This window comes from Dendrobates tinctorius, unplaced genomic scaffold (assembly GCF_039654945.1).
Source record: "Dendrobates tinctorius isolate UK_male_01 unplaced genomic scaffold, ASM3965494v1 ptg000060l, whole genome shotgun sequence".
Classification (NCBI taxonomy): domain Eukaryota; kingdom Metazoa; phylum Chordata; class Amphibia; order Anura; family Dendrobatidae; genus Dendrobates; species Dendrobates tinctorius.
The window spans coordinates 57,196,627-57,211,775 of record NW_027361728.1 but is presented as its reverse complement, the minus strand read 5'-3'; the positions used below and the strand labels follow the sequence as shown (position 1 = coordinate 57,211,775).

The 15,149-nt window shown below is 42.9% G+C and overlaps 1 protein-coding gene across 6 annotated transcripts in view; it reads left to right on the top strand.

Annotated features, from left to right (window-relative positions):
- SCHIP1 (schwannomin interacting protein 1) overlaps positions 1-15,149 on the top strand; it is a 789,639-nt gene that overhangs the window by 768,073 nt on the left and 6,417 nt on the right. For all 6 annotated transcript variants that reach the window (XM_073578972.1, XM_073578973.1, XM_073578975.1 and 3 more), the window contains 4 exons: positions 8,499-8,616; positions 9,447-9,644; positions 13,414-13,537; positions 14,515-14,608. In XM_073578972.1, the coding sequence (XP_073435073.1) occupies positions 8,499-8,616; positions 9,447-9,644; positions 13,414-13,537; positions 14,515-14,608 (534 nt within the window). The remainder of the gene's footprint in view (positions 1-8,498; positions 8,617-9,446; positions 9,645-13,413; positions 13,538-14,514; positions 14,609-15,149) is intronic.

Genomic DNA, 15,149 nt, shown 5'->3' with positions numbered 1-15,149 from the left:
GTCACTGGAGTCTTTGTTCTCGTCCTCTGTGAAGAGGCTATTTTCATGAAGAGACACGATCTATTATATGGTACAACTCATAGTGGGCACCAAAATGAAGAAATTTAGTCATAGGACACCATTACTTACAAGTAGTCCCTATACATTTCTACATAACAGGAATAAATACAGTGAATACTGCCAAGTTATTTGGGGATAAATTGCTCAGTATATTCTGCTAATAAAGTTACTGTATATTTGTATGTTTTCTTAAAGAAGCACGCCCATCAAAGTTTTTATCTTAATATATTGCAGTTATATTACATAGCACTGTGTACTTACAATTGCTCATTTTGCCTTTCTACCCAGTAAGTTCTTCTCTTTTCTCTGCTCTATGTAGAAACAGGAAGTCTCTTTTCTTTGCATTTATCATTGCCTTCTTCACCTCCTGACCCAGCTGCTCCCTCCTTCCCCTGCCAGGGACTTTTGCAGTGACTCATGACTCATATAGGGAAAATTGACCTCCTGTTTCTTCATAGAGCTTAGAAGGATTCAGCTAGTCAGGTTCTAATCACAGTATGTCATAGACCTAATGGAAAACAGCACAATTAGCTGGGGGAAAAGAGCAAAATAAGCAGTTTGTATGTACATAGTGCCATGTAATATGATGATTGCTGATATATTAAGTTTAAAAAAATGTTGATGGGAGGACTTATTTAAAAAGAGCCACCACCCCTGAGGAAAGTATGCTAGGAACCAAAATGTGTAACATTGGTCCAGCGGGACTTCATAAAAAGGTTGTTAAATCTAAGAAGAAAAGTTTGCATCTCTCTATGTGACTGTAGACTGCAAAATTGAGACAGTGTGAGATATGCACACCATCACAACTTCCCTGTATTAACCATGCAGGTGGACAGTTGCGTGACCGCACGTGAATAGTTTGCATACTTGCAATCACATGCCAACTAGACTCTCCTCCACTTATCAAAGTTCTACCTGAGAAGAGTCTAGTCCGCACGTGACCACAAGTATACAAATCATATGCATATGGTTATGTGACTGCCCATCTGCATGAGGAACACTGGAATTTAGGCAGTCTGCTTATTTCACACTGTCAAAATTCAACAGTCTGCAGTCACATAGTCAGTACATACTTTTCTTCTTAGACTGGACAACCCTTTTAATGCAGATGGTGAATCTAGGCAACTATGATGAGCGTCAGCTTACGCTGAGTCGTTTCTTCTTTGAATGAATGGACCCTCTGGGCCGTGGCACCCATCCACCTAGGGCGAGCTAACCTAGTGAGAACCACCCCCTATACAGGGAGTGTCAGGGGCAAGACCAAGGGGGTGAGCCACCATGGCAGCTGGACCAGACGGCCGGCTCAGGGAAACAAGACAAGGCGAGACGCGACGTTAGTTCAAAGAAACTTCATTTAAGGAAGGCTTCAGGGATAACATCAGGTACAAACATAACCAGAACAGGGACAACATAGCAAGGTGCGTGCAAGGGCACGCCAAGGTCCAAGCATGGTACGTGCAGATGGTAGGCGGAGGCACGATGACATCAGACTCCGGACAGCAAGCGAAGATCAACCGGAACATCAGGTTCTGAAGCTCTGTAGGCAATCAGGATCCGGACATCCGAGAGTCAGCCAGGGTTCCATGCAAGGAAACAAGACAGGGTTAACGACGATGCGTGTCAACGGACACGCCAAGTTCGGGTTCACAGGACGAGGCCTGCGCATGCCAAGGGGCATGCCAGGGAGAGACACAAGGACAGTGGCCTGCGCGTGCGAGGGCACGCCAGGGACAGGTACAATGGCATCGGAAACCGAGGTACTGGCATCGACCGACAGGGTCCAGGTATCTGGCTACGGACATCAGCTCCTGACATCAGGCCGCAGTCATCTAGGTCCGGACCTCTGGCAGCGGTCGGCAGGTTACGGAATCTGGCAGGCAAACTAGGGTTAAGAGCAGACCAAAAGAGGCAAAAGGCTTTGTGCAAGAGTAGCACGAAAAGGCACAGTGCGAGAACCAGCGTGCGTGCAAGAAAGCACGGAGACCACGGCGGGGGCACTGGCAGGTGGTACCGACGATGGCAGTTGCAGGCGGGCACGACTAGAGGCAACACCACTGCGGGGCCACACAGCCGGGAACCACTTTAGCACTGGACGGAGGCATGGCTGAGGCACACAGGCGAGCACGGCTAGAGGCGGCACGGCTGAGGCACACCAGGCAGGTACAGGCGACCAGGCACGTGCACGGAGCCACAAGGCAGGGCTTGGCAAAGGTACAGGACAGAGACGCGTGCGATACAGCACGGCAAAGCCTACTATGAAAAGTGCAAGAGCGCACGAAACATCAGGGAAAAGACAAAGAACGAGGCAGAGACCTGCACATACAGAGAACATGCCAGGGACAGTGTAGCAGCGGAGCGTAGGCCGAAGCCCAGAGCTGGGCCAAAGGAGAACCTTGGGACTAGACAGGGTACAGAGACGGAGGCCTGCACGTATAAGGAGACACCTCAGGGACAGGGAACAGAGATGAGGCCTGCATGTGTAGGGAGACACTTCAGGGACAGGGTACAGAGACTGAGGCCTGCACATGTAGGGAGACACGTCAGGGACAGGGTACAGAGACTGAGGCCTGCACGTGTAGGGAGACACGTCAGGGACAGGGTACAGAGAGGGATACCTGAAGCCACAAAGGAAAACGAGACAGGAAAGGAAACATGGAAAGAAACACCGTACAGAATCAGCACAAACAAGGACTACAAGGCAAAGCAAGGCAAAGACAAAACATGGCATGAAGGACAAACACCAGACAAGACACGAGACACGAGACGGAATACGAGCACGGAGCATGTGCAGAGACGCACTACAGAGCTAGGTGCAAGGGCACAGAATAGAGGGAGCGCCCCACAGACCAAGCAGCCATGCAGGGACACAACACAATACTCAGCCCCTGAGCATAGGAAGGGGAGATCTGATATAGGGCACAGCACCTCCTCTTCCGGGTCAGGACCAGGGGAGAACTTCCTAGTTCAGATGCTCCCGGATCACAGAGCGCAGTCACATGATCAGGGTTTCAGACATGACGAGATGATCACCGAACCAGACAGTGCAGGATCCTAGGAAGGACACATGATCAGGGATTCTAGACATGACGAGATGATTGTAGAACCAGACAGTGCAGGATCTTAGGAAAGGTCACATGATCAGATTTTCAGACATGACGAGATGATTGCAGAACCAGACAGTGCAGGATCTTAGGAAACGTCACATGATCAAGGTTTCAGACGTGACGAGATGATTGCAGAACCAGACAGTGCAGGATCCTAGGAAGGACACATGATCAGGGATTCTAGACATGACGAGAAGATCACAGAAGGCAAAGCAGAAACGCAGGCATCTTGCAGCTCAGCAGACATGAGGGGAGTGTTCACACTGCTCTAGGGAACAAGTAGGATAGCAGACAAGATATGCGCATGCACATCGCTCCAGAAGTTCTTGAGACAAAACAGACATGGCAGACATGACAGACATGGCGGACATGACAGCAACGCACATAAGAATCACAGAGTGTCCATATACAATGTATCAATGAAGTAACAACCTTACACCAAACATATAGCCATATTGGAGAGTCTCCCTCTATGAGGGATGCCAACCCCACGCGCCTTTCAATGAGATGGCGTCATCTCAGGACGGGCCTCCTTTCAGGTCACCCATAAGGAATAAGCAGCCGCCTTATATAGCTCATTATAAAATGACAGTAATGTGAGGTTTTTCCCTCGTGTAGCCCCTGACATTGCCTTTTAGATGATAGAATGGAGTTTAATCCTAAAGATGACATCTAGGTATTTTCAGACCTTTCATTGCAGAGCGCTAATAATATAGTGAAAGTCATGAAGACCCAGCTAATTAACTTCTATTGTGTTTGTAGTCAGTCTTCTACCTTCCCAGAAAATGTTAATATCCTGCTTGCTAATTGGATTAAAATGAAAATCTGGGATTACATGCGTGCTCTGATATAAAGTGCAATTTACTCCAAAGTGTCTTTTGTTCATATGAAATGTGAGGGATGTAAGAACAGATACACAATGGTAATTGCACTAATTTCTTCTATACACCTGTATGTCTGTGTGCAAGCACCACACAAGAACATGTTGATGATTTGCTGGGTGATTGCATGGCGCTATTCATACATTGTCATCACGACATCATTTTCTGTTCCCAATGAGACATACAATCTCAGTTCCCCTTTTCAGACACACATACACTACGGCTAATTTCTCAGGAAGCCACTTGACCTATCCGTATGTTTCTGCGTATAGAATGAAATGTAATGCGGATCTGATATTAAAATAATCGCTTTGTGAGTCTTTTTCTGAATTGGCCATTCTTAGATTGAGCAATGAGTGTGACTGCCTCTCACTGTTCAGAATGAGCCACCTTGCATGACTGGTAAACAGCGCCACCTAGTGCTTAGTAAGGCTGAGTTCACACGTCGCGTTTTTTTCGCGGCGGTTTTAAACGTGTGATTTTGCAGCGAAAACGCAAAAAATAAGCATCCCATGCAATCCTATGGGATTCCGCAATGCTGTGCTAATGCTGCGTTTTTTTCCGCGGCGGAATTGCTTCGCGGTAAAAAAACGCAGCATGCTCATTAATTTAGCGGGATCGCGGCGATCCCGCACCCATAGGATTGCATTGTTCCGCTTACTTCCCGCATGTGGCAGTGCCCACCATGTGAAAAGTAAGCAGAACATTTGCGGATGGTACCCACGGTCCGGAGGAGAGGAGACTGTCCTCCGGGCTTTGTGTACCATATCCCTGTAAAAAATAGAATTAAAATAAAAAATATTGTTATTCTCACCTTCCGGCGTCCCACGCAGCCTTCCCTCCTCTCTCCATGCTCCCGGTCCCAGTAATCCTTTGCGAGAATGACCGCGATGACGAGATCTCACGGGAGTGCGACGTCTCGCGGTCATTCACCGTAAGGTGAGAATAACAATATTTTTTTTTTTTTTAATTATTTTTTACATTCTATCTTTTACTACTGATGCCGCATAGGCAGCCTCAGTAGTGCAAAGTTGGTCACACTCGTCAAACACTATGTTTGACGAGTGTGACCTACCTGTCAATCAAGCGATGCTCCAGATTGCTTGGAAAACGCTATCATTCTGCAAGCTAATTACGCTTGCAAATTGCTAGTTTTTCCGCTGGAAAATCGCGGGAATTTAAAATACGATTTTCCCGCAGAATGGAATTCCGGAATTCTCGCGGTAACTTCCGCAAGAGTTCCGCTACGTGTGCACATAGCCTTACTGTGGTCCACATTTACTCCATACAAGTCTAGTGAGCCTGCCGCTATCCCTGCTTCACAATGCGCAGGCTGCTCTTCATTGGAAAGTCTATGATGAATCAATGGTTATTAAAAGATTTCAGACTGACACAAATTTTGGTCTCAACAGATTTGCTGATTCAATGTTTTTAGCTCTTTTAGTCATTTGTTTCTATGGTTACTGTCGCACAATTATAAGCTTTTCATGTTTTTACATTTGTATTGACAAATATATCAAGTTTATGCAAAAACCCAATATTTTCAGTGTTGACCATTATTTTTCAAGACTTCTCCAAATCCCTCTGAATTGCTAGCTATCAGTTTCTGGGCCAGCTCCTGACTGACAGCAGTCCATTCTTGTGTAATCAATGCTTGGAGTTTATTACAATTTCTGTATTTTGGTTTTTTTTTTGTCCTCCTACTTTTTGAGAATTGACTACATGTTCTCAATGTGATTGAAATTTTGGGTCCATGGCCAGGAAGCTCCCCTGATCTCAAAGTTTGTTCACTGAGCCACTTAGTTATCACTTCTACTTTGTGACATGGACTCTGTTATGCTGGAAAAGGCAAAGATCATCACCAAATTGCTCCTGGATCATTGGGAGAAGTTGCTCTTGGAAGGTATTTAGGTACTGTTCTTTATTCCTGGCAATGTTCTTGGGCGAAATTATGAGCGAGCCCCCTCCCTTGGATGAAAAGCAACAGCCTCACATGACTGGTGTCAGGATGCCTTACTGCTGCCATGACAGGACTCATGATAGCACCCAATTCCTGCAGAATTTCAGTCTGTTCTTGATGTTTTTCTTGGATAGAAGTGTCTTCTTTGATGATCTTCTTGACAGCAGTTCAGCCTCCAAAAGCCTTCACCTCACTGTGTGTACATGAGCGGACACCTGCCTGCTGCCATTCCTGAGCAAGCTATGTGATGATGTTGAGCTGATCTCGTAGGTGAAACTTCTTTAGGAGATGGTGCTATCACTTGCTGAACTCTCTTGGGTACCACGAAGCAATCTTCATATCTATTGAACTTCTGTGTCTGAATTTACTAATGATTTAGGGGAAATTTTACAGCCAGCAATGGCCTTGCCCGTAAAGCCTTTTTTGATGCAAAGCACTAATGGCTACAAGTGTTTCCTTGGAGGTAACCATGGTTAACAGAAGACAAAGATTTCCAGTACCAGAAAACTTAATTCAGACAGTCTGCTCTTATAATTCAATCAACATGACAGAGTGATATCAGTTGCCTTGTCCTAGTTAATATTCCCAGAAAAGAATGGCTTAGAAATTACGGTATTTGCAATTCATCTGATCTTTCTTCATAACAATCTAGAGTTAAAATTGCCACTCTAAAAACTAAAATGGGAGACTTTGTGGGAACCAAAATTTGTTATTCTCAAAACTTTTCGTTACAACTCTATATTATTGTCGTGTTTGTGACTTGATTGTAGGAGTAGTGAGTGATGGATATATTGTATCTATGTTGGTGCTATATACACTGTGTTCCAAATTATTATGCAAATTGGATTTAAGTGTCATAAAGATGTAATTTTTTGCTTATCAAATAAACTCATAGATGGTATTGTGTATCAGGGCTCTTTGGTCACTGAAATCAATCTCAAATGCCTGTGATAATTAGTTTACCAGATGAGCTCAATTATAGGAAAGCTACTTAAGAATAATGTTCCACATTATTAAGCAGGGCACAGGTTTCAAGGAATTTCGGAAATAAAAAGGATCTCTCTGCTGCTGAAAAGCATCAAATAGTGCAATGCCTTGGTCAAGAGATGAAAACATTAGATATTTCCCAAAAACTTAAACGTGATCATTGTACTGTTAAGAGATTTGTGGTTGATTCTGAGCACAGACATGTTTGTGCTGATAAAGGCAGAATGAGGAAGGTTTCTGCCAGGCAAGTTCATTGGATTAAGAGAGTGACTGCTAAAAAGCCATTACAAACCAGCAAACAGATATTTAAAGCTGCTGGTGCCTCTGGAGTCCCTCGAACCTCAAGGTGTACGATCCTTCAAAGGCTTGCTGTGGTGCATAAATCTACTATTCGGCCACCCCTAAACAGTGTTTGCAAGCAGAAGTGGTTGCAGTGGGCCCAGACATACATGAAGACTAATTTTCAAACAGTCTTGTTTACTGATGAGTGTCGAGCAACCCTGGATGGTCCAGATGGATGGAGTAGTGGATGGTTGGTGGATGGCCACTATGTCCCAACAAGGCTGCGACGTCAGCAAGGAGGAGGAGGAGTCTGTTTTGGGCCGGAATCATGGGGAAACAGCTGGTAGGGCCCTTTAAGGTTCCTGAAGGTGTGAAAATGGCCTCTGCAATGTATATAGAGTTTCTGACTGACAGCTGTCTTCCATGGTATAAAAAGCATAAACATGCCTTCAGGAGCAAAATCATCTTCATGCATGACAATGCCCCATCTCATGCTGCAAAGAATACCTCTGAGTAATTGACTGCTATGGGCATAAAAGGAGATAAACTCATGGTGTGGCCACCATCTTCCCCTGACCTCAACCCTATAGAGAACCTTTGGAGTATCATCAAGCAAAAGATCTATGAGGGTGGGAGGCAGTTCACATCAAAACAGCAACTCTGGGAGGCTATTCTGACTTCATGCAAAGAAATACAAGCAGAAACTCTCCAAAAAACTCACAAGTTCAATGGATGCAAGAATTGTGAAAGTGATATCAAAGAAGGGTTCCTATGTTAACATGTAACTTGGCCTGTTAAGCTATTTAACTCCAAAATATCCTTTTTTTCAGTGAATGTGACCTCCTAATGCTGCAAATTCCACAAATGAGCATTTTCAGTTCTTTAAAACATATCAAATGTTTAGAAATTCTACTGTGCCTAATAATTTGGAACAGTGCAATTTGAGTTTTTATTCATTTTGGAGATTATACTGTTATTATTGGGAGGTTTCTTCAATAAAATTTGGTGTATACTCTAACCGGTAATGACTTTTATTAGACTGACTGTCATTTGTACCTACTATTTAGGAAAATCAGAGAAAAATATCATTTGCATAATAATTTGGAACACAGTGTAAATAACTGAATTTTATCAAGTTTTATTATTTTCATGCCATTCAACTGATGAGAGGTGTCATTGATGCTAAGAAGATATAAGTAAATATCTCCTATCTTCATTCTTCAGGCTCCAAAGTGGGATGAATTTACAGATCTGCTTTGTAAATGACAGCGGGAGTGACAAGGACAGTGATGCTGATGACAGCAAAACTGAAACAAGCCTGGATACTCCCTTGTCCCCAATGGTATGTTTAATTACTGAGAGCATCATCCTGCAGGGAACGTTCGTGCACATGGCTTTACACCCAGTTATTCTTTTACCAGAATTGTAGTTTCATTTTTATATTGTTGCTCCCTCTTGTGGACGCTTCTGGTATTACTGTACTTCTGTTCTCTTCAATCTGTAGTAAACCTGCAGAATAATGCCTAAGTGTTGTAGCGGAAACCACTTTTAAAGGGGTTGTACAGCAAAAAGAAAATTTCTCCAGAGACTTGGAAGTATGAGATTCTTATCAGCACTCCCCTGGACCCAGTGCATGCCACTCTATGGTCTGTACTGAGAAGAGGAGATGTCACCATTCCATCAGCAGCAGGACCGCCGTGACCCTGCCATTGGCATTAGCTATGAACGGGTTTGAGAAGCGAGTCATCAGATGTTTTTCTGATTGCCGTACTCACTATGCAAGTAATCTGACCGCTGCAGGCAATCACAGGCCAAAGTGGTCCACCTACTTGTAGAGCAGTTACGGCTCCTCTTTCTCTGACCATGGAACTACAGGTGGGAGTGTCACTTTTCTTGTTTTACAGCACCATGCCTCTGGGTAACTTCTTATTTTGCACAATTAACCCATTTTAGTACTCAGAGATGTGCCACTACTGTCCTTTCTACCTTCCCTTGAGTGGGTCATCATACTAATATAGGCACCACTGAGACCTATGAACTTTTTAGATAATATCCAATTATCATATGGACCACACTGCATTCATTTATACTGACTTATTACTCATAAAAGGCATCTATCAATTCATCATTAATGTTTTATTTGTGATTCGTCTTTGTAACTTTGTTATGTAGAGCAAGCAGAGTTCTTCATACTCAGACAGAGACACTACTGAGGAGGAGTCTGAATCCTTTGAAGACATGGATTTTATCTCAAGACAGAAGAAGCTGCAGGCTGAAGCCAAGATGGCATTGGCTATGGTGAAACCCATGGCCAAGATGCAGGTGGAGGTGGAGAAACAGAATCGGAAAAAATCTCCTGTTGCAGATCTTGTAAGTGAGAAAGTATGTACAGTGACATAAAAATGTACATACCTGTTTTGCGCTATATGCACTAAGGTGTATAATACAAGTGGGTTAGATAGCATGTAACGGTCGAACAATAAGGGGTTTACCTCCAGACTTAAAGTGGGTACAGAAAGTATTCAGACCCCTTAAAATTTTTCACTCTGTTTCATTGGAGCCATTTGGTAAATTCAAAAAAAGTTCATTTTTTTTCTCATTAATGTACACTCTGCACCCCATCTTGACTGAAAAAAACAAAAATGTAGAATTTTTTATAAATTTATTTAAAAAGAAAAACTGAAATATCAAGAATGGTCACAGAGTTCTTCTGAAGCCACTCCTTTGTTAATTTAGCTGTGTGCTTAGTGTTATTGTCTTGTTGGAAGGTGAACCTTCAGCCAAGTCTGAGGTCCAGCGCACTCTGGAAGAGGTTTTCATCCAGGATATCTCTGTACTTGGCGGCATTCATGTTTTCCTTCAATTGGAACCAGTCGTCCTGTCCCTGCAGCTGAAAAACACCCCCATAGCATGATGCTGCCACCACCATGTTTCACTGTTGGGATTGTATTGGGCAGGTGATGAGCAGTGCTTGGTTTTCTCCACACATACTGCTTACAATTATCACCAAAAAGTTCTATCTTCGTCTCATCAGACCAGAGAATCTTATTTCTCATAGTCTGAGAGTCCTTCATGTGTTTTTTTTTAGCAAACTCTATACAGGCTTTCATATGTCTGGCACTGAGGAGAGGCTTCCGTTGGGCCACTCTGCAATAAAGACCAGACTGGTGAAGGGCTGCAGTGATAGTTGACTTTGTGGAAATTTCTCCCATCTCCCTACTGCATCTGTGAGCTCAGCCACAGTGATCTTGGGGTTCTACTTTACCTCTCTCACCAAGGCTCTTCTCCCACAATTGCTCAGTTTGGCTGATCGGCCAGGTCTAGGAAGACTTCTGGTGGTCCCAAACTTCCATTTAAAGATTAGGGAAGCCACTGTGCTCTTAGAAACCTTGAGTACTGCAGAAATTCTTTTGTAACCTCGGCTATATCTGTGCCTTGCCACAATTCTGTCTCTGAGTTCCTTGGCACTCCTTTGACGTCACGATTCTCATTTGGTCTGACATGCACTGTGAGCTGTGTGGTCTTAGGCTACTTTCACACTAGCGTCGGCCGACGTACATCGCAATGCATCGTTTTGGCGAAAAAACGCATCCTGCAAAGTTGCCCGCAGGATGCGTTTTTTCTCCATAGACTTGCATTAGCGTCGCATAGCGTGCGACGGATGCGTCGTGTTTTGGCGGCCGTGACGCACACAAAAACGTTACATGTAACTTTTTTTGTGCGTCGTGTCCGCCATTTTCGACCGCGCATGCGCGGCCGAAACTCCGCCCCTTCCTCTCTGAAAATTACAATGGGGCAGCGGATGCGTTGAAAAGCTGCATCTGCTGCCCCCGTTGTGCAAAACTTTTACAGCGTGCGACGGTACGTCGGCACAACGCAGTGCGACGTCCGTCGGCCGACGCTAGTGTGAAAGTAGCCTTATATAGACAGGTGTGTGTCTTTACAAATCAAGTCCTATCAGTTTAATTAAACACAGCTGGACTCCAGTGAAGGAGTAGAACCATCTCAAGGAGGATCACAAGGAAATGGACAGCGTGTGACTTAAATATGAGTGTCTGAGCAAAGGGACTGAATACTTATAACCATGTGATATTTCAGTTTTTCTTTTTGAATAATTTTGCAAAAATATCTACATTTCTGTTTTTTTTTTCAGTCAAGATGAGGTGCAGAGTTTACATTAATGAGAAAAAAATGAACTTTTTTGAATTTACCAAATGGCTGCAATGAAACAAAGAGTGAAAAATTTAAAGGGGTCTGAATACTTTCCGTACCTCTGAAGAGTAAAAATAAGTTCATAAAATATTAAATTTATGTGACACCATATTAAGGTTGTTTGATGGGCCTCCAATATATTTAGCATTTTTTGAATATGATGGTTATGGTAACGCCTTTTTACTTAACCGTGTTTTCCCACAAAAAAGTACATTTTAATTAACACATCTTGGAATAATATTAGTTTCCACAATTCTATGTGTTTAAAGACATGTTCCTGTGCTGAGATAATCTTATTTATGTGCCCCTGCTGTGTGCTGTGTAATGGCAGTGTCTGACTGTGCAGGAACATGGTCTGATCATACTACAGCTCCTGGGCAGGGGAGGAAGCAAAAGAGGATACAGACAGGACAGCAGGGATCACAGCTGATTTCTGAGGAAGAGTTAAAATGTTTTTAAACAGGCAGAAATGTTTACCTCACAAAAAGTGGCATCTATGATCCCATACTGAAATGTCTGCATAGTCTTCTAGTATACAGCAGCACGGTGGCTCAGCGGGTAGCACTGCAGCCTTGAACTCCTATGGTACCAATGAAAACTGCAGATTGTTACAGAAAATAAAAAGCCTTCATAGGGCTCGGCGTCACGAAATGGAACAATTATGGCTTTCAGAATGATTTTCTTTTTAAAGTTATTTTCTTGTGCAGAAGTAGTAAAGCAAAAATAAAAAATGTTACAATTTGGATATCATTGTAATCATATTGACTCATAGTATACAACTATATGCTTCTTTATATTGCACAATGAATGCATCAGACATTGCCAGATTGCATGGATCATCACTACCAAATAAATGGAAAAAAAGTGATCAAAAAGTCAAATCTATGCAAATAAGGGGTCAGTGAAAACTACAGCTTTGTCCTACAATAAGTTCCCCCACAACTTTGACCAAAGTAGGAAAAATAAAATAAATGAAATACATTTGATATTGTCAAAATCAAATCAACCTGCAGAAAAAAATAGCATGTCATATACTGAATGGTACATGGTGCTGAAAAAAAGTTATTAATCCAGAGTTTTTTTTATTCATTCCACCACCCGAAACTAATACTGAAGAGTGATCAAAAAGTCAAATATTCCCCTAAATAAGGCAACAATAGGCAACATGAAAATAAATATTTCTTTAAACAGTGTTTATTGCACCAAAGTAAAAAATGTACAAATTTAATCATATTGACCCACAAAATATAGTTAATGCTATATTTGTACAGAAAGTAAAATCAGAAAAATTGCTGTGTTTTTTCTATTCCTTCATATAAAGAGTTAATAAAAGTTAAATATTTGGTTGTATGTACGGTACTTGGAACTGGTGTAAAGTCAAAAATCTGTGTTGGCTTCACGGGATCCCTGAGCACAGCCTCCTATATCCCGGCATCCGCAGCTCGTCTTTTGATTACCTGTCCTGGCAGGATGTACATGTGTACAGGCTGGCTAATCAAGAGCAGAGATGCCATCAGGTAAGAGGCTGTTCTCGGGGATGCTGGTCATCGGTCACAGATTACTGATGTTGCTGATGGACTGGGTCCTGCGAATCGATTCATACACCTAAATGGTACCACTGACCAATATAACTTGTTTAGCTAAGTTGATGACAAAGTTACAAATTATGACTCCTGGAATGCAATGATGTAAAAATATAAAATGGTGTGTGTATAATAAGGTCAGTTTAGGCATGGTCCTTCAGGGGTTAAGCATGATATTGTAATTATAGCCAGCTTGGAAAGCTTAGATTATGTGTCTGTTCTGTGGTCCTTGATGAACTCAGTACATTAGTGGCACCATTCTATTACACAGTGTGTGCATGTGCTGCCACCTGCTGGATATGTTGTGCTACTGTCAATTCATACTGACCCTTTGTCCCCTGTAGTTACCGCACATGCCGCACATTAGTGAATGCCTGATGAAGAGAAGCTTGAAGCCCACTGACCTGAGGGATATGACGATTGGCCAGTTACAGGTTATTGTGAATGATCTTCACTCTCAGATTGAAAGTAAGTAATTGGGGGAATGTCTTTATGTGGCTGTATCATTCTCGGATTTAGCAGTAGATTTAGCGCCTTTTGTGTTGATGTTAATGTTATGTTATGCTTAAGAGAAATACAAAATTCTTAACAGATTTTGTTGTAGAACACTGATGAGGCCCTGCTAAATAGGGTCACTGTGGAGACATTCCAGATTAGGGTTTCCATTGGTGTCTTTTTTAAAGTTTTATGATATATGGGGGTTGCTCACTACCTTGACTAAGCTTTTTTTAAATGAAGATGTCCTTTTATGAGAAAATATATACTCACCTCCTGCACAGGTGTCATTCCAATTATGTCAACGCTGGGTCTTGACAGGGCCCATGGGGCATTATTTTGTCACGTGAGCACTGCAGCCAATCAGTGGCCGCTATTGAGCTGCAGCACTACTATGTCCCTTGGATGAATGTCAGACAAGAAGAAGAAGTGAGAGCACTGCTGTCCAATAGCAGCTGGTTATTTGCATAGTTTTGCTCTTATTTTATGTCACCTGGTTACTTTCTAACTCAGATTCTGTCTGGAAACCACATAAGGTAGCCACTGCTGACTTGTGAATCCTTGCATTGAGGGCACCCACTCTGAAAAGATTCTCCAGTGCTGGCACGTGACTGCAAATATGCAATTTGCATACATGCGGTCACATGCCGACTAGACGTGTGAGGCCTCAATGCAAGTGTATTGAGTGAGGTTGGACACGACTAGTCAGATTGTGGCCGATAGTGTGCAAATCGCATACGTGCAGTTTCATGACTGCCTGCTCCTGGCGGCAGCACCAGAGAATCCTCACAGCGCGTAGTAAGGATTCACAAGTCTGCAGTCACATAAAGTGGCTGCAGACATGTATCTGAAGGCTAGATAACCCCTTTAAGCCATTTCTAGCATGTCCTAATAATTGTGCATTGATCAATCTGTGTACAAAATGTGAAATATGAGCACTGTTCTTTCAGGCTTGAATGAAGAATTAGTTCAGCTTCTCCTTATCCGTGATGAATTGCACATGGAACAAGATGCAATGCTTGTAGATATTGAAGACTTGACAAGGTAAGAGGGATATTTCATACATGGTCTCTTGCTAAGGAATGTATAGAAGGTATAGGGATTCAATTTCTCTGGTAGGCATTAGGTAGCGTTCCCACAGGCAATGCAGTTTTGTTACAAACACATGCAGTTTTTATTGCTTTCCATAGGCTGCACAGCACCAAAACAACAAAATCATAAACAGAAGTCCCTAGCTTTGTCAGACGCTAACTAAACCATATATGCCCTGGCTACTCATGCATGGCTGAGCAAGCCCCAGATCAGTCAAACAAAACTGCTATCGTCCATAGCGACCACTGATACTTGCAGTTTGGTGCACTTGGCCTGTGCAGACTCTTCTCAAAGAAATTCTGGCTTCTTTCTCTCTTCAACTTCAAAACACATCCAGTCTGTTCTGCCTCCCCAGCAGACTGAATTAGATGAACACCTAGCCTGTTTATATGCAGTGCTAGCCAGGGATACTAATCAACTACCTGGTATTTTCTAGCTGGTAAAATATCAACTGTAACTTTGGTTCTGGATTCCAGGGTGAAAGCAGAGGTCA